This window comes from Apostichopus japonicus, chromosome 16, assembly GCF_037975245.1.
Source record: "Apostichopus japonicus isolate 1M-3 chromosome 16, ASM3797524v1, whole genome shotgun sequence".
Lineage (NCBI taxonomy): Eukaryota > Metazoa > Echinodermata > Holothuroidea > Aspidochirotida > Stichopodidae > Apostichopus > Apostichopus japonicus.
In genome coordinates this window covers 30,159,465-30,178,046 of record NC_092576.1, presented here as the reverse complement: position 1 = coordinate 30,178,046, position 18,582 = coordinate 30,159,465, and the positions used below count along the sequence as shown (strand labels likewise).

At 40.2% G+C, this 18,582-nt stretch overlaps 1 protein-coding gene, 1 long non-coding RNA gene and 1 pseudogene across 2 annotated transcripts; 2 read left to right on the top strand and 1 right to left on the bottom strand.

Moving 5' to 3' along the window:
* The first annotated feature begins 496 nt into the window (after window positions 1-496).
* On the top strand, window positions 497-7,469 carry LOC139983423 (uncharacterized). The gene is made up of 3 exons (XM_071996970.1): window positions 497-2,192; window positions 3,210-3,284; window positions 3,597-7,469. The coding sequence occupies exons 1-3, from the start codon at window positions 1,959-1,961 to the stop codon at window positions 3,714-3,716; spliced, it is 429 nt and encodes a 142-aa protein (XP_071853071.1). The 5' UTR covers window positions 497-1,958; the 3' UTR covers window positions 3,717-7,469.
* Window positions 7,470-8,826: 1,357 nt separating this feature from the next.
* On the bottom strand, window positions 8,827-12,001 carry LOC139982507 (uncharacterized; annotated as a pseudogene).
* Window positions 12,002-13,882: 1,881 nt separating this feature from the next.
* Window positions 13,883-15,900, top strand: LOC139981929 (uncharacterized). The gene is made up of 3 exons (XR_011797928.1): window positions 13,883-14,245; window positions 14,962-15,121; window positions 15,553-15,900. It is a non-coding gene; the product is annotated as an uncharacterized lncRNA (long non-coding RNA).
* Window positions 15,901-18,582: the final 2,682 nt, after the last annotated feature.

Below are 18,582 nucleotides of genomic sequence, written 5' to 3'. Positions count from 1 at the left end.
AAGCTAAAAGAAGCTTTGGGTCAAGCTACTGCAAATTCTACTGATCAAAAGACATCACATTCCATTGAGTTTACAGATGAAAAGGGGAACTCATTACCTACTCTTACACGAGAACAATTTATGTGTGTAAGACAAATTGAATCAGTTGGATTAGAAGATTATATGAGTTGTCCGGCAGTTAACAATGGTTTAGCTGTACCGTATCCAATTAGTAGAGATCAGCTTCAGAAACAGCTGAAATTAATTGTTGAAGCGCCAACAGATAATGAAATGACTATCTGTAGAGCTAGATTTCAAGCAGGAAAATTGCAAGTTTTGTTTTCATTTGCAATGACTACTAATGATGGCGAAAATCACATTTGTTATTTTTGCTGGAATGTTGAAACATATCCAGAGTCAAAGGATATTGTTACAAGCATTTTAAGAGATCGTAGAATTCAGCTGAGTGGAAGTCCGCAAAGGTTTTTCAGAAAGCTTCATGTGTAATTTAGTGGAGGTTTTTCAAAAACTATAGTCCTGTGTTAATGTTACAGTATGTGATATTGTCAATCTCTTCATTTAGATGCTTTTGAGGTTGGATCGCCAGTTATAGTATTATTGTGTATTTTGAAGTCCTCAGATTCACAATGTCAAGACAAAGTTGGTACGAATATGTTTATTATTCTCTATGATGCTATTATGTAATTGTCCAACAAGACAAAACTATTATCTGGTTGTCTTGAGCGCACCTTTTCAAAGTCATTTACTTATAAGTAACAGGACCTATGAACATCAATGTTAGTACATGTTATTAACCTATTACAGGAAATGATATTCTACATCTTGGAACTAACCATTTGACATGTACAGTATATTAGAGTGTTTGAGAGTTATGTTTAGAATGAATCAGATGTAAATTGGTGATTTCAGAAATTTTCAAGTTTTTGTTGGTTGACAAAAGGAAACAAAAAGTGTTTGCATCATTTTCAGAGTTTTGGTGTAACAAGAGTTAAAAGAAAAAAAAGATTTGTGTATCAAACCTTTTTTTTACTAAATTAGGGGGATGTCGTATAGTGATGTCAAAATTTCAGTTAATTACGTACAGGGTACTTCCCCTACTCATGTGATAATCATTGTCCAATCATATGCATGTTTTATGTGACGGGTTTCCGAGGGTGGAAAATTCGAGGAAGGAGAAGAAGAAGTGTGCTTCGAAGTTGTAAGAAAGGAAGAGAAAATAAATCAGTTATAACAATCAAGACTGTTCTAAGTCTACTTTATTAATCAATTTTGTTGAAACAATTAAAATGTGATTCAATCTTTATTTATTTCATTGTTTTTGGAAAAAGTGTCTCGAAACTGAGATGGTAACACAAGCAAGACAGCCCATATGTGCATTTGAAAGTACTATTTGTGAGCACAGTGTACAAAACTTTATTAATATGTTAAAGAGGCCATGACACGAAAAATCGAACCAATCGAGAGTAATTCCCCTAGAATCTATGATAAAATCTATGTTGAAAACTGTTCTTATGACCCTTAAAACCCCGAGCACTAATGAGTAATTAAAGTTTTCAAATACACTTCCGGTAGCAGACCCGAAAAACGTGATTTCCTAACACACAACGATGACGTCATGTTAGAAACACAAGTGCTAACCACAGACAGGATGCGCGACGATCATGCCGTCACATACACGATTACCTTCAGTGACGGAACCCACGGAATACGCTACATCGCTACAACTGTCAAGTTTTTTACAATATATTACGAAAATGCCGATCCGTTGTGTTGTCGGGGGATGCAGTAACGTCATAACCAATGTAATTAGCCTTCATCGATGGCCGAAGGATGGCGATTATGGACCAAGTTTTGTACAGAACACCAGGTCTGATTTCACTGGTCCAAGCCAGTACAGCTCCGTATGTAGCGAACACTAAACGGAAACAGACGATGATCCCTCCTTCCTACTGAAAGAAATGGGCCTAACGGGTCGACAGAAACGAGTTCTTCTTGGCAAGTACCCCACGTTGAATACCCCTAAGGAACGATCGGAGGAACAGGAAACCTCCAGTGGCTTAAGAAGCGATCTTTTGGAGGGTGCGGGACCGAGCACTATTAGTACTAGGTCATTTACTACTAGTACTAGCGTTAGGCTTGCACTAAATCCAAAAAGACGAAGAGTTTCCTCGGAAAAAAGACAAAGGAAAGAGGTAATTTTGTACCTGTCAGGTTTTTATAACTGTGCAGACCCTGGTTCTTAATTCTTATTGCAAATGTTACCATGAATAGTTACCCAATAGAACTTTATTAAAGTTAAATGAAGTTTCTTTCCCCTACCACTATAGGCTAGTCGGCCCAGCCCCGACCAGATCCGAACCCTTTGCCATTACAGTTTGTACATAACTTTTTACACAATGTTGATAGAGAAGCTCAAGCTTCAGTGGCTCCTTTTACGATGTAAAACGTGGCACAAAAAAAGGGGAAAAATAATTGAAGCCCGTGGTCAAAGGGACCGCGAAAAACTTTGCAACGAAGAAATCACTGTGCTATTGAATGCACATGTTATTTGGCAACTCTCAATGCACTAAACTACAACTTCGTACCATGGTCGTAATGTGTTGTCAGTAAGGCATATAACGTTACGATATTTCAGTGCACACAAATGATAGAATCACAAACTTCGCTATCTCCACACAGGTGAAAGTAATTGTTTACGTTCATTGAGCACAACGTATGAAATGTTTCCAAACCAATAAGTAAGGGACTATTAGCCAATCAACTCGCGAGAAATATGAAAAAGCATCATCGACAATTGTTAGAATGAACATCTGTGTAGGGTTGCATTATATTTTGGTTCTTTAGAAGTGGTGTTTTGGTTTTGAAAGTAAGAAAGATATGTTAATTCATTCATTGCTATATTTTGCATAGGCCGAATAATGAGTGTGTACTTGGGGTTTGTTTGTGAAAAAAAAAATGCGTACGCCGGGCGCAAGCAATGTAAAGATTTTGCGTCCTTGGCCAAAAAATTTGCCTCCCTAACGCAGAGTCATGTCTTTACAATGCAATAATCTTCTACGCCTGTGGATTCCTAGCCTGCCTGTTAATGTTTCTATGTATGTTGTTAGTATTAATCAGTCACTAAAGTAAAGCCAAGTAAAAAGGTACCAAAGTATAAATGTTTTACTACTGCATGATATTGTTCTCTATGTTTTTTTTTGTGTTTGAAGGTAGAACGGGATTCATTGAAGACAACTGAAGAAGCAGCAACAGCCATTCACCTAGCCATAGAATCTGAAGGAGAGGTAATGACAAACACATTGTACATAATTGTTATAATTATCAGAAGCACATTAGTTGGTGGTGTGTGTTAGGGGGAGGGGTCACCACCAAGCAAATTAAAAGTTGATATCAGGGCCGAAAATGTTGATTAAAGTGCATGGGCACTTTACTTCCCAGTGCAAAATTGATGTCTTACATAATTGTTTGCCAGGGAAACGTCCTTCCCGGTGGGATTTTGTACGTGGCTTCCTAGACACTGTTGTAAAAGGGTTTTAGAAAGAAGAGTGCGAGCTTCTTTCACCTTTCAATACTCCTGTTTTTCTTTGTCTACAAAGTGGAGATCACTGAAGTGTCACAAGGCTTCACAGACAGTAGTGGCAGGACCAGGAGAAGAAAAAGTTTACCGCAGATCAGCAGGCGTTCTAGTTAACACAAAAACCAAATCCAAAGGGTAATTTTCTTGCCCTCTTACTTCACTGATGGAGAACAATGAACCTCAAGATTAAAGTTATCAAAGTAATGAGAAAACAGACTAAATTAATGATTGTTATTTTGTACATGTTGCCTTATGGTGGGCACTGTCCTAAAAATTTAGGGCTCTGTGGAAGCAGGCAGTAAATCTGAAAAGTGGGGTATGTGATTGTATAGTCCTTTATCCAAAGTCAATATTTCAAGTAAATACCCCATGAAACCCTCACATAATAAATGTTACATATTGTTATGTCAATCATTTGGTTAAACAGTTTTCATAAACATAGACTGTGGGCCAGACCCTCAAAAAGTGCTTAGAAATAGGAATTGTTTACAGGGGTCTTTGGGGCTACCTGATCTTTCCTTAAAATAATACTTTGTCAAACTTCTGAAAAATGGGGTAAAAAGTGACATTTGAAGCAATTTTTTTATAAAAACAAGAAAAATAGGTATAACTGTCTGCACAGGTGCTTTAGCCACCTGTTCTTTCCTCCAAATAATACTTTATAATGTAGTTAGACATAATTGAAAATGTTCATATTCAAATGTATGTCCAATTTCTGAAAAATGGGGTAAAAAGTGACATTTTAAGCATTTTCTTTTATAAAAACAAAAAAATAGGTATAACTGTCTGCACAGGTGCTTTAGCCACCTGTTGTTTCCTCAAAATAATACTTTATAATGTATTTAGGAATAATTTTAAATGTTAGACCTAAATTCAAATGTGTGTCCAATTGCTGAAAAATGAGAGGGAGGGAAAGTGTAATTTGAAACTTTTTTTATATGTGCTAAATATAAAAACACAAAAAATAGGATTTTGTCGACATGGGTCTTCGCCTTATGATCTTTGCTCAAAATGATACTTAACAAAGTACCTAAAATAAGATGTATTAGTTGTGTAATTGTGTGTCCAAATGCTGCAAAATGATAATAAAGTAAACAGCTGAAAATGTCCATGGAAACTGACAGTGTCACAATGTAAAAAAAGTGTCATATTGTTGTACCTTACATTTCATTCTATGTCACTTTCATCGCTACAATCACTCTCAACTTCATCTGGTAAGTCAGTTTCAAAATCAGCTTTGTTTTCACAGGACGAAGTACACTGGCCAAGCTCTGTGCACAGCAAAGATGCCTTTCTGCATGCACATCTTAATGTTTCACATTGAGTTTTCTTGCACTTGCATCTGATGCCCTCCATCACAGTGTCGGGAGCTGGTGGAAGTGTCATCCACTGAATAGTCAAGTCGGTTCCAGAACACAACCATCCATGGCCATGTGGGTTTGGTGCATTGACTCTCTGTGGCAAGCACCGTCTGTGGACTGCTGTTTGGTAATTTGCCCGTTTTGTGTGTAGCATCAAACTGTCACTTTTTGGAGGAAGTGCACTGTCATTCTTTTCAAGCCTGAAAAGGTTGTATCGAGCATCATTGACTTTGTTGCACTCCTTTTGGTCATACACATCACAAATAAATTGTTCAGTTTGCTTAATCAAGTCATGTGTAACTGTCCATTCCGTACCCAGCAGACTGAATGTGGTCATGTGACTCTCACTGCTCAACAAGATGTTCACAAGCTTCTTCTTACCCTTTCCCTGAAAAGCACTTACTGTGTCGCAACCAGAAATAACCTGAAGGCCAATGAGAGCTTGCGTTGCTTTCTCCCCCAAACTATCAGCTATCCTGTTGACATGCAAGATTCTAGTATTTCTTCCTGTTAGATGTAAAAACAACTGGCATTGCAGACGGTGAACACAACTGACACCTATCACCAGTACATCTGTGTCTGGGCTTCGAATGATGACATTGACAGCTTTATCATTAATTGGTGCATATTGTGCGTGGAGAAAGACACGCGTATCAGCCTCTTCGTGGTCACAGTGCAATTCAGCTATTTCAGTTGTAACCATCGAATCATTCACAGATTGAAGCTTGTAGCAATCATCACCACTACTCGCATAAAGAGTAAGACCCTTCAAGCGATGTGGTGATTACTCTTTCCACGACTCTACAAGAAATGACAATAGAGCCTCTTTATTCTTGCCAGATGCTAGGAACTTTTTGAACTGCCGTGGCATTTTCATTCCAGCCCTTGTAATTCTCATCTCATCATAGGTGCCAGAAGTAACCCTTCTTGTTCTTTGAGCATTTTTGATTGACATGTCTCTGTACCGGTCAATGGCAAATTGCACAGTGCTAGCACTGTACTTTGATCCAAGGGAAATGAGCTGGCCCAATATACCAGATGCAAACTCACCAAATGTGGCAGGTAGGTTCCTCTGTATTTGAATCATAGCCATAGCATCAACAACCACAGCTGTCTCACCTTCTAATGTCAAATCAACAACTGCATCTGGAAACTTCCTTTCCAAAATTTGTGTCATTACAGCTTTGTTGGTCTTCCTCATGGTTGCATCAAAGTTTGCAAATGCAGTTGGTACTGGTCCTAGTGAGTAAGTCAGTACATTCCGAATGTCCAGATCTCCCACCTGCGCAATGATCAACATTCTTCCCAAGAGATTTCGGTTTTCTTTCAAGGAAAGACTGTTCATTGTTACTTTTGATTTTGGCGTCTTGTACAAATCTTTGAAAGTCTTGCTTTTCACCATGGTCATCTTTGTGAATAAGTCTTTGGACCCTTCAGAAAGACGCTGTTGTTGAAACTGTGTAGGCATCTTCACCTTTTGTACGTGCTTGAAATAGATCAGACTTAATATTTTCCGAAGCTATTTTCCGGTGCCTGCTGCTAAGTGGATGAGCTGCTCGTCAATTTCTGTTGTAAAAGGAGATCCCATGGTTGTTAGAGTTGTTACAATTTCTTGCACATGTGACTCATCCTTTATCTTCCTCGATTCTGAGAGGTCTTTGTGGGCCGAGTCTTGCCCTGTTTTCTTCGCCAGGGAGAAGCAAATGTTGGTAATTGCAGCACGAGCGGGAGGGCTCAATATCCATCGACTGACTGCACCTCTGTTGTGAGTGAAACCAACCATACAGCCTTTAGTCTTTGAATCTCGATTAAATGTTTGCTCTATTATCTGGTCGCAAGCTGTCATCGCAAAGGCGTGATCCGAAGATCGCTGCACAGCAAACTCCCCATCACAGAATCTCTCATATATGTTTGGATGTGTCTCACTGAGGGCCAACATCTCTGCAGATAGACTGGGAGGTAACGGGAGTAGTTCACTCTACCATATGCAAAGTACCATGGGAGCATATCTCTAACTACAGACAGATGTAACTTCCAGTCTCCCTCTCGTGTTGCTCGAACAAAAAGAAGGAGAAGTTGCACCATTTCTAAGTAGCAACTCCAGTAGGAGTCTAAGTAGGAGTCCAGTTCAGTTCTCGTGGAGTGCGGACGTGTTTTCGGCTGCTCTCCACCTTTCGTTGACCACACCTTTATTGTGTTTTTACGTTGGCCCTTCATTAGTTTACAGTTGTGTTTTGGGTTTGTTTCGTTTTGGTTTGTGTAAAGGTGCGTGGCTTTGCCACACCCCTAGCTGTCATGGCGGCTCGCCGTGACAGCAAAATCGTATTGTTGAGTTTTTCGGGGGAGGCTAAGGTCGTCCCCGTACAAGTTTTTTCAGTTTTGCGGTCTGTTGGTTTCAAGGTCCCAGGAGAGGTTGACGCGCTTCAGCGTAAACCTCTCCGGGGAATGAATTGTTTTGATGTACGGTTTACCTCGGAGGCTGCCCGCGTCCGAGGCGTCCATGTGTTGGAGGAAGTTGAGGGACTGAAGGTCACACCGTATGACAGTTCGGTGTGGGTGACAGTCCTCCATCTCCCTCTGGACATGTCTGAACAGGTTGTTGTGCGGACACTGGGGCGTTTTGGGAAAGTGACCGGCTACGAGGAGCCGGAATTCCTTGAATGTAAAGGTGTCAAGACCGGGACTAGACGAGTTAGAATCGAACTCAAGTCCGATATCCCCTCTACCTTGTGGGCTAATGGGCACAGGGCCCACATTGCATACCCGGGCCAGCCTCGCACTTGTTGGAGGTGCGGGCTGGAAGGGCATGAGGCCAGGTTGTGCCCGAACAAGCGGTGTAGCCGCTGTTTACAGGTTGGGCATACCCTGGCCGAGTGTAAAGGGGATATCGTTTGCAACTCGTGTGGGAAAACGGGCCATCTCGCCCGTTTATGCCCAGACCGCTCATACGCCGCGAGAGTGGCTACGGGCGTGGTTGAAGCGGTCCCTGTCCCGGCCTCTGACACCGTACCACATGATGCTCCTGTCATCGCCCCAGTGTCCGACACTAGCGCCCCGATGGAGGCTTTGTTCCCCCTTTCGTGTCCGACCTCTCCCCTGATCGAACTTGCCGAGACTGCCAGCCTGCCCACTGAGGCAGAGCAGGACAAAACGGCGGAGATGGTACTAGCGGAGTGGCACGCGGCGCAGGATGCCGCTTGTACTGGTTCACCGGTAGCTACGCCCGCTATCGGTGATACTAGTCGGGCCCCGAGTCAACCGGCCCAAGAGACATTAAGTGGCCCAGATTCTGACTCGCCAATGGAGGACTGCACTACAGCCTTATTAGTTGTGGCTAAGGAGTCCTCCGATTGGTTTGATGAGACAAAACAGGCCACTGATCTCATTGACTCGAGTGGCCCTTCCACTCTACCCGCAGCCGCTATACCGGACACGATGGTCGCTAGTGGACCTCCTGTTCCTGACAGGGAGGTCCACTCGATCAAGGTTGACGAGGAGTTAAGAACTCTGCTCCCTCGTAAGAAAAGGGGGAATACTGTTAGGGGCTTGAAAAGACCCGTATTGGGAAAATTTCGCAGGTAATGCGCAAGCCTGTCGTCTGCTATCGGGACGGCGTACCCCGGATGAATTTTGGAGTTAGTTGTTATGTGTGGGGTGGGGGGTTTGTGTGGTCCTTACATAATATGGGTTGGCGGTTTTCTGTTTGTGGTTGGCTTTTTGGGGCTGGTTTGTGGAGCTTTATTGTTTTGGTTCTGTTAGCCTTTGGGCCCGTGTTCTTTTCACGTCACGTTAAACGCTATATTTTATACATTTGTGGGTTTTCAGTTGGGTTTTTGGTGGTTGTTAAACAGACTGGGATTGTTTTTGGTCCGTGTCCGTTTCTTTGCACGTAAAAAGCCCCCACTCCAGAAGGCATAGTCTGCGTTCCTTTTGCAAGATTCCTCAATATGTTCCTTGTACTTCATCTGCAAATTCTTAACATTGACATTCTTTACTTCATTACTGAAGCCTTCAGGGAAATTTTCATGAAGTTGGCTCAGGCTGTTTACTGCTTCAAGGTACTCTATCTCTGGCAAGCTGTCAAGAAACTCTGAAAGACGAAGGCGCTGCATGGCTTCAGCTACAAGCTTATGACATCGCATAGCTCTGTTATAGTGATGTCCACTCATTGCACCATTTGCAGAACCTTGTGCCAAAATATCGGATTCTATCATAACATCCTCCAAACCAGCATCTCTGAAACGCTTACCAATGACAGCTAGGAAAGACATTGCTGTGTGAAATTCTCCAAGTCGAAGGACAAGTCGACTTTTGAATTCTTGGTTTTGCCACCTTATCACTTGAGCCATAGAATATATCGCCTGATCCATGACTATGACAGTACTGGACAGATTAAGCTTGTTAATCACATCGATGCTCTTCTGGAGCAGTGTGTTAACCGTGGACATTTCCGTCGGACTAGCATCGATGACAGGTAGGTATCCAATTTTTGTGACACTGGGAATAACACACTTAGACACTGCTTGGTTAAAACCAGACCACGAAGGCAAAGGTGGTGCATCTTGTATCTGTGAGTGACAGGGAATTAGAGGGAAAAATATAATATTGGATTAGAATGTACTCAATAGGTAGTTGGTGTCTGATGATAACCAAGGGAGGGTTGTCGCCACTGTTAGTGAACGAACCTAAGGGTCAGGTACTGTTGTATTCTTTATTTGAATATTTAAACTGACTTCTTAAAATGTTTACAAGAAATGCTAAACATCTCAAAGTGTCTTTGCAAAAGCTTGAAAAAACAAACCTGCATAGTCTTGCACATCCACATGGCCAGGTCTTTGCTCGTTGACATATCCTGCACGTCTGTGGCTCTACCAACATTTACTTGAAGCCCTGTGCATACATATAGAATAAAACCAATATAAACAAATTATCAGTCAACAGTTGAATGTCAGAAAGTGATTATCAACATGATCATGTTTGCATTCCATGCATTTTTTCTCTTTCTTAAAACAACACCACTAAAACTTTGTAACTTTTTTTGATGTATGTGCAAATGATATTTTGTATCCTTTTTGATGCCATCAGCAAGTCAGGAAACCAAAAAAAAAGAGCAAAGAAGACACAAGCAAAACCATTATTTTTGTGTTCATTGTGCAGCAAAGAATGTATTGAAGCGACAAATATATTAGAAATTAAGGACAATAGCATTGGATGTGACACTTGTGGTTCGTGGTTCCACTGGCCTTGTGTTAGTATTAGACAGACACCAGTTGGTAAATGGTATTGCCCAAACTGTGTAAAGCTGTGATCTGCCATTATCATTTTCGTACTTTTTATTTTTTAACATTTTGTGAACATTATATATCTTTGAGTACATTCATGACATCAAGTTAATTCATTTTGTAAAAGTAAACTGGCCTGGCATTTCGATCCTTGCAAGATCTCCTTCAGAGGCTAAATGACAAGTAACAGTAACAGAACACAGAAGGGACCCTTCTGTTACTGTTACTTGTCGTTTAGCCTTTGAAGAAGATCCTGCTAGGATAGAAATGTCAGGCCAACTTACTTTTACACATTCTATTACACAGGCTCTCCAGTGGATAAGCAGTCTGTAACAGTTTAATTTCATTTTAAAGTTAAGTCATTCAGAAACAAATTTTAAGATACAAGATCTGGCTGTAGATTACTAAGTGCTGCACATACAATTAAAATATCATCTGCATATGATAACAGTGTAAGTGGCAGTACACCATTCAGTATTTTAAATGTTTTCAATCTATTTATGGCACGTTCAATATGAATACGAAGGTTAGCAACTTTTTTGGTCTTTTTTACATCTTTGTGGGTCATTTGTCTGTTGCCTTTTGCTGCTGGTGGTATTTCTAGAGTGGCATGACGTAGCATGAGGTCTTTCTGAATAGGGAATCCTCTGTCAGCCATGATGACATCCCCTGGATCTAAAAGATTAAGAAAACCACTATCCCTGGTGATAAAAACATCAGATGCCCTGCCACCATATGCGTCAGATAGGAAAGAGATTGTCCCTGTAGGTGTGATGCCAACTAACACCTTCATTGTGTTGTGCTTTTTGTAATCTGACCAGGTTACGGCTTGGAGGTATAAAGAACGTGGTCTTTCAATGAATATTTCTGTGCAGTCAATTATGCATCTGGTCTTGTTAGCTGCTGCTTTGAAAGATTTTGGCAAAGTGGATTTAATTGCCCCTTTATCAGGCCAAACAATCAGTGGTTTTAATATGACGCTCAAAAATTTTACCCATGTGGTGATGATTTGAGAGCTTGTACTTGGTCTAATACCAAAAAGTATTGATAGAAATTGAACTGGGAGATCTAAGCGAAGCCGCATTAAAACAAGTACCAGCTCATTTTTCAAAGAAAGCGCCCTTTTTGGGCCTGATTTTGTGGGGGTTTTACGAAAATGCCTTACTTTCCCTTTCACACTGCCCTTTTTTGAACTTTTCCAGTACTTCATTTTTACTGCATGAGGTTCAAGATAATTTGTTCTTGCAAAGTTGTGCTTCATCAAATGGTTGTCTTCTACCATTAGCCCTCTTCTTTTCTCCCAACTTGGTGGCAACAAGTTTTTCTTCCAGTTCTTTGACCCTTTGCTGTAGAAGTTTAATTTTTGCCTCCTTCTTAGCACATCCTGGACATCTACATCCTGGCTGACAGTCACAAGAGTATGTGTAAGAGTGATCGTGGGTTATGTTTTCTGAGGAAGTGGATTTACGAGGTTCTTCTACAGCAGTGTGCTCTTGAGTGCGTTTCCTCTTTGAAGCTGGTGTGAGGGTTCTTTCTGTTGGAGGTCTTCTGGGGGTTGTTGGTCGTTCAGAACTATATCCTAAGTGAAGGGTTGGGTCTGGGTTCTCTTTGGTGGACTGCCCATCTACAAAATGTTTTGAACAAATCCTGTCATGAGCCTTAGGTTCCCAGTTCTTGTCCAGTTTGGGGTCTTTTCTGTTTATTGCTTTAACCCACCTTCGCCTTTGTTGAGGTTTTGACTTCAGAGAAGGGAAGGTGAACAACTGAAAGGGAGGTTGGCAAATACCAAAATGGCATCCATGGATTGGGCAGTAACCCTGTTTCCACTTTTCCAACTGGTAGGTACCATTCCCACAACCGATGACAGAACAAATTCTCATTCTTTGTGTGATTCTGCAACTGAAAGGAGATGGAGAAAAAATGACTAATTAAATTCTTTCGGGTATGGGAACACTAACTTACACCCAATGGAGTGGCTAGATTGAATAAGGGGGGGGGGGTGCAGACCATCATTTTTTACTAAGATCGAAGTGTGCTGAAATTAATCCTTCTTACCTTAAACAAAATTCCGGTCAGGGGTGTATTCAAGGGGGAGAGGGGACAACATTCCCACTGACTATAATATTTTGATACAGTAATACTGTTAAGACGTAATAAGGCTGATTTTGATATGCCTACAATGAAAACTGTTTCCAGCCTTCAAAAAATTTAGGCCCTTTTTTGATACTTTTTTCTTAACTCTGTCAGAGAGCATGTCCGAGAGATGGGTGATTGTTGTTGGAAGTAATGGGATTAATTTTCTTTCCACTTAGGCCAGGCTACTGGGTGAGTTGAGAAGAAAGTATTTTGTTTAAGGCCACTGAGTCTAAAAATATCAATTGCTGGGGTTTAAAGTTGTAAGGTCTTTAATTTAATTATATAACACTAGTGTCAGTATAGGCCTTGCTTCCTGCACGTGTTAACTTGGGCCTACGCCTCACGTCCCTATTCCGCGAATATCATAGATGGGTTAGAACTTACAAAACAGTTTTTTTCTTTAAATCATCATGAAAGAAATGAAATACTAAAAAAAAACTATAAAAAAAATTACCTTTCATCAAAATACCACGGAACTGGGTTTTTTTTGTAGAGAAATGGTGCAAAAATATCTCCGTCGTGATCGTGACTCTCGCAATTGTTTATCTTCTTTGTCTTCGTTACTAAGTGCGTCTCGCACATGCGCTGTTGTAACTGCGAAAAGGCTTATTGTTAGCGCACTCAATTACCCCTGCGGTATCGGTAGTTCGAACTTAGACCACTTCGATTTTCGACTTATATTTACTTTCGATCGGCTAATTCTTCTTAACTTGAGAAATGATTGAGATATATTTCATTGGAACCGCATTCCTTCATTTCGTTATATTAACTTTTGGTATTTTGTGGAGGATCTAAACATAACTTTTTATTATGGCTGGATCCGATATTTTCAATTCAGTTATTTTGCAACGGACCGACCCAGTGGACCGGAGTTATTTTTGCTGTGCTAGACGAACAGTGGTGAGTAATAATTTCGTTTAAATTTCTTACCACCAAATCGCTGACCCCGACGTGAACAGCCAGCATAAAAACTCACTTTGCATTCACTTTTTGAGCCTAACTGTACTTCATTCTAGTTCGCATTCGGTAAGTTATCGTCTTAACGCTAAGTTTTATATACCTACTATTGTTCGCGTTATTCACAATGGATAATGGTAACACCACGCCCAGACCTGAAGTTCCTATGGCGTCAGTCAGTCTGAAGCTACCACCGTTCTGGTCTCATGGCCCTGCGCTCTGGTTTTGCCAAGTTGAAGCGCAGTTCATGACCCGTGGGATTAAGACACAAAAAACAAAGTATGCTTATGGGATTTCTTCCTTTCAATCGGAGATAGCGGCAGAAGTTCATGACCATCTGTTAAAGCCTCCCGAAACAGACCCGTACGAGTTAATTAGATGGAATTAACAAGGCGTATGTCAGAGTCGGAGCAATAACGTGTCTATCAACTTTTAACGGCCGTTAGTATCCTCCGTCAGCTTTTCTTGCAGCGTTTACCGGTAAACGCCCAAGCAACTTGTAGTCTACATTTAAAGCAGCATTTTGCGTTGATTCTCGAGATTTTCCAATACTGTATACTATATCCGATACTATACCAATGACGTAAACTAAGCTAACTGTAAAGTTTCAACTCAAACTATTCCCGAAAAGTGCAAAAATATGACATTTTCTGGTTTTCGTATTTTGAATCTTTGACTTCGATAGACTCCTCCCACATAAAGGAACCTTGTGAATATGTATAACGGAAAAGGTACTTTGAATAGCAAGGTAAACAGTAAACAAAAATCAGCTGAGGAGATGTACGTATTGCGCGAAGGGACACTTACGGCATATCTCATTGCATACGATGCCCTAAAAACCCAAGAAAATTCGTCGCTCCGCGAAAATAAAACCAGCTTTGTAGCAAGGATACATAAGAGAGAAAGTCATTGAACCAGCAAGAACTCGATCGGTACGTAACACTCTACTCGGTGTTACATAGGCTAGTTACTGTAGTACAATCAGATCTATTAGTGTGTGACTTACACTGGTTAGGCCTGAATAACGTTATGTACACGCTGTGAATTTTGCACGTAAAGCAATGTAGCTACGAGTGTATCGCAATGGGGGCATTTTTTCCGGATCTCTTGAAAAACGTTAGCTTCTTCCTCTTACAACATGGGAGAAAATAACGTTTTTCAGGAGATGAAAGTAACGTTTCTCATAAGGGAATGCAATAAGGCATACTGGCTAGGCCATGTGGAGATTTAAGTAGTGCTTTGTAGCAAGTGCTTTGCAAAACTGTAGTAATTGCAATTGATGATTTAGGCGATTTTTATGATTATGTGTGAGTGTAGTAAGTAACCTTTTTTTTAAGTTTCATTCAACAAGCATATTAGTTTCCTAACCTGAATGCGATACTTTACTACCTTGATGTAGGGGAGGAAAGTAACGTATTTAGTAGAGGAAACTAAAATTTTCAGGGGAGGAACTAACGGGTCGGGACACTGAAACCTAGGGCAACATGCAATGTCTGTTGTTCTATAAATTTTATAGTAAAGTGTACAACCATTCCATGAAAGTGATAAATAGCATCTAGTCATATGTCACCAGTAAATGAGAGCAATACATTTTAGCAGCGGATCCAAAGACATGTTTATAATTTAAAACCTTTTGCTACCTTCTTAGCAACCATCTGGTGATGAAACACCAAGGAGGGCTGGCAGAAGTAGAGGACGGAGAGGTTAGCTCCTGGGTAACACCAGACAACGGGACAACCCGGGTAACAGTAGCTGCAGCTAGGAGGCAGGTAGAAGAACGCCAACAGGAGTGAATGGGAAATATAAGGGTACGTTTCAATATGCAAAATTGTGGGATCTGCAAAGTAACAGCTGGTAATTCTTTAAACAGTTCAACTCAGTGTAATAACAGAATGGCTTGCTCAATTAAAGAATACTAGCAACATAAGTAGCTGGCTAGAAGTAGATTGTCATACTGAAAATAGTTATTTTTAAGTGACATAAATTATCAAAGGGTTATATTTGCTAATCCTTTTTGGAAGCAAAATACTGAGTCTGAAAGCAAGTTTTGAAAAACAGAGCACTTCGTAGTACTTGGTGTAGTGTTCAAACAATATATTTTATGTCTATCTTCTTATATCACATGTATATTAAACACCCAAAGCAACACAATCAATAAGTGCTGTCTATCATCAAAAGCAATGATATTATTACTTAAGCAAAATAAATGATACTCTTTTTTCTTCACCTTTCTTCTTAGGCAATGGTTGGTAATGTAGATGTTCAACAGCCTCGACAACTGGTAATGCAACTGCTTGAAACCCATCCGGCACTCTTTTTGGATATATGTACACACAACATCTCAAGAAGTAAAAGTTGCTTGAATTCAAACTTGGTATATAGGTAGTCTTTGAAGAGTAGATGATTCTTATTGTTTTGCATCAAGTTTAAAGGTCATTTGAGGTCAACATTTAAAATCTGTGTAAAAACAGTATCTCAAGAAGTGCTAGTTGGTTTGACATCCAACTTGCTATGTAGATAGCACTTGGTAAGTAGATGAACCCTATTATTTTTCATGGAGGTTAAAGGTCATTTTAGGTCAAGAGATGTTCAAGAGAAGTGAAAGTTGTTTGAACTAGCTATATAGGTGGCCCTTGGTGAGAAGGTAAAACATTTTGTTAACCATGAAGGTCATTTTGAGGACAATAGTTCATATCCCAAGAAGTGAAAGTTGGTTTCATGGCAAATGTTGATAACACTCGGCGGGTAGATAATCCCATTGTTATGCTTATGGCCATTAGTGCTAATGCCATATCTCAAGAAGAGAAGTTGGTTAACTGTTACATATGTAGCCCCTGGAGAGTAATTGATTGCTATTGTTTTCCATAGGTCAAAGTGATCTTGGGTCAAAGATATTCTCTATTTCCTTGACTTAATCATTCACTTGTATTCAGTTCTTTATTTCTTGATCAGTTGTATCACTTGCCAAATATAGACTTGTTTTCACTATCATCTAAGATTATAGACATGTTATTAGTATTACATTTTCTTTTCGTGAAAGACGTGATCATGGTTTTTCTCTATTTTTCTGTGTTCCTTAACTTTACCATTCAGGGCTTTGAATAAACACACAGTTTCTTTCACTGCTGTTCTTACTTCAATCTGAAAAATCTTCCAATTTAATGTGCTAATTTATTCTGAAACATGGACATTAATAAGCTTCAATACACATAACAAGTTCAATTAAGTGTTCATTTTTTATTGATGAATGTGCTTAGAATAAGTCTGCTGATCTTTACAACAACAAAAATTGAAAAAAAAGGAATAGTTCTTCCCGTCCAAACCTGATTCCAAACTAGTACATGCATTATGTTTTAGATCAATTGGCATGACTGATGACTATGAGAAAAGAAGCCCCCCACCCTACCACTTTTTAAATTACTGCAAAGTTGTAGGAGACATGCAGGTTGCAATCACTCCAACCTCCCCCCACCCCCAAATAATATTAGTTGCTGAAGCGAGGAAGATTAATAGATTTGACTTATTACAAAGTAGAACTAGGCCCCATGCTGCTCTGATGGCTTGCAACAAGCTGTGCAACAACTCCATCCCACCTCCCCCCCCCCCACCCCAAAAAAATTATATCACTTTCTGATGCAAGGAAGACTTATAGATTTGACTCATTACAACAGTAGAACTGGGTCCCATCCTGCTATGATGGCTTGCAAGAAGCTGTAAAACTGATGGAGGTTGGCTCGGGCGAATTGTACCAGAGATGTGCCTTGGGTCATCCTCAGCAAGAACAACACGACAACACGTCCTAGTTGAGAATTGTCATCATCAAGCCTCCGTCTAAATATGTCCTTCATCAGTTGCGGAATGTACTTGTAACTATTCTTTTCCATAACAGGAACACAGGTCCATCTGCCTGCAGACTTTGAGAAATTCCTTGTAAACCTGAAAGTAGAATCACAAAAATAAACTATCACTCAGGGAGGAAAGTACTGTTTCTCAGGGGAAGAATTCAAGCAAGAAGACATTTGGCTAGGCTACGTAGAAAGACTTAGGTACTGAAGTAACTGTGATTTTTGATTTAGGAGAGAAAATAACGATTTCAATCAAAGAAACATTTTTCAAGGGAGGCAAATTGGCTAGGCTATATGGGAAGAGATATTTGTAGAAAAGGTAGAAATGAAAAGAAATTCCTACAGTTATTCCACTTAGGCCCTAGGCCTACTAAATTTCTTCTTTCCACATAGCCTAGCCAATATGCTTTCATCAGCTTCCTCCCTGGAAAAACGATAATTTCCTCCCCATGATTGAGGAGGTACAGAGGTAAGAAACGTTTTTAGGGGAGGAAACAAACATTATTTAGGGCATGAAACTAACGGGAACCGCCAGAACGTAGGCCTCGTGATTTCGGCTACTGCATATGCAATCACTGCCATCATAGCCCATGCCTTGTAAAGTCTAGTGTAAAGTATCTATGCGTCGGCGTGAACGTTAGTTAGCACTGTATCAAGAACAAAAAGTTGTTGCAATTTGATAAGACTATGACTGTGAAGAAAGAGTAAGAGCGTTTAGCCTAACTGGCCTTGGTTGTGCTAGTAAATAATAGGCTAAGTACACTATACTACTAGTACTAGTAGTACTATAGACTTAGTATAGGCCCCTATACTGGCCTAGGCTAAACTAGATACTGTAGTAATAATAGTGGAGGCAGAGGTTCGGTCTCAGTTTCTCTCACCGATGAGAAGTAACGTTAAATCATGTAAAGAAAAATTGTAACGAAGAATTCTATCCTTTGCTTACCTGTCGAGTAGAAGTCGAGTGACTTCTGAATCACTCTTCAGATGTAAATTCCTCTTCACTTCGCTCCATCTTTCCCATTGATTCCCGAAAGGGACACGGTGTCGTGACACTTTTTCTTCTGGGCTTTCCGCCATTTTCTCTTTTCAGTTGAAGTTAGGTTCTTCAAAAATTTATATTTCCCATTTGAGCGCTTCTCCATTGTTTTATTCTTTTGTCACTTCGTCACCAGGTTATAGTATTGTGTGCATGTAGCAATAATACGACACTAAATACTTTGCTAAGTACTACGTACAGTAGGCTTACGTGCGTGTACCCTTTACTCACGGTAAAGACGCTGAGGGATTACCATGCCAATGACTGAGTCTATTTTAAGCTCCAAGTCATACATAAACATCTCTTCACTGATTGGTTGAATTTGAATAGGCGGTTTGTAGTAATTTCGATTGTGTCTGGGAGACACAATTCTCAGAATCATATA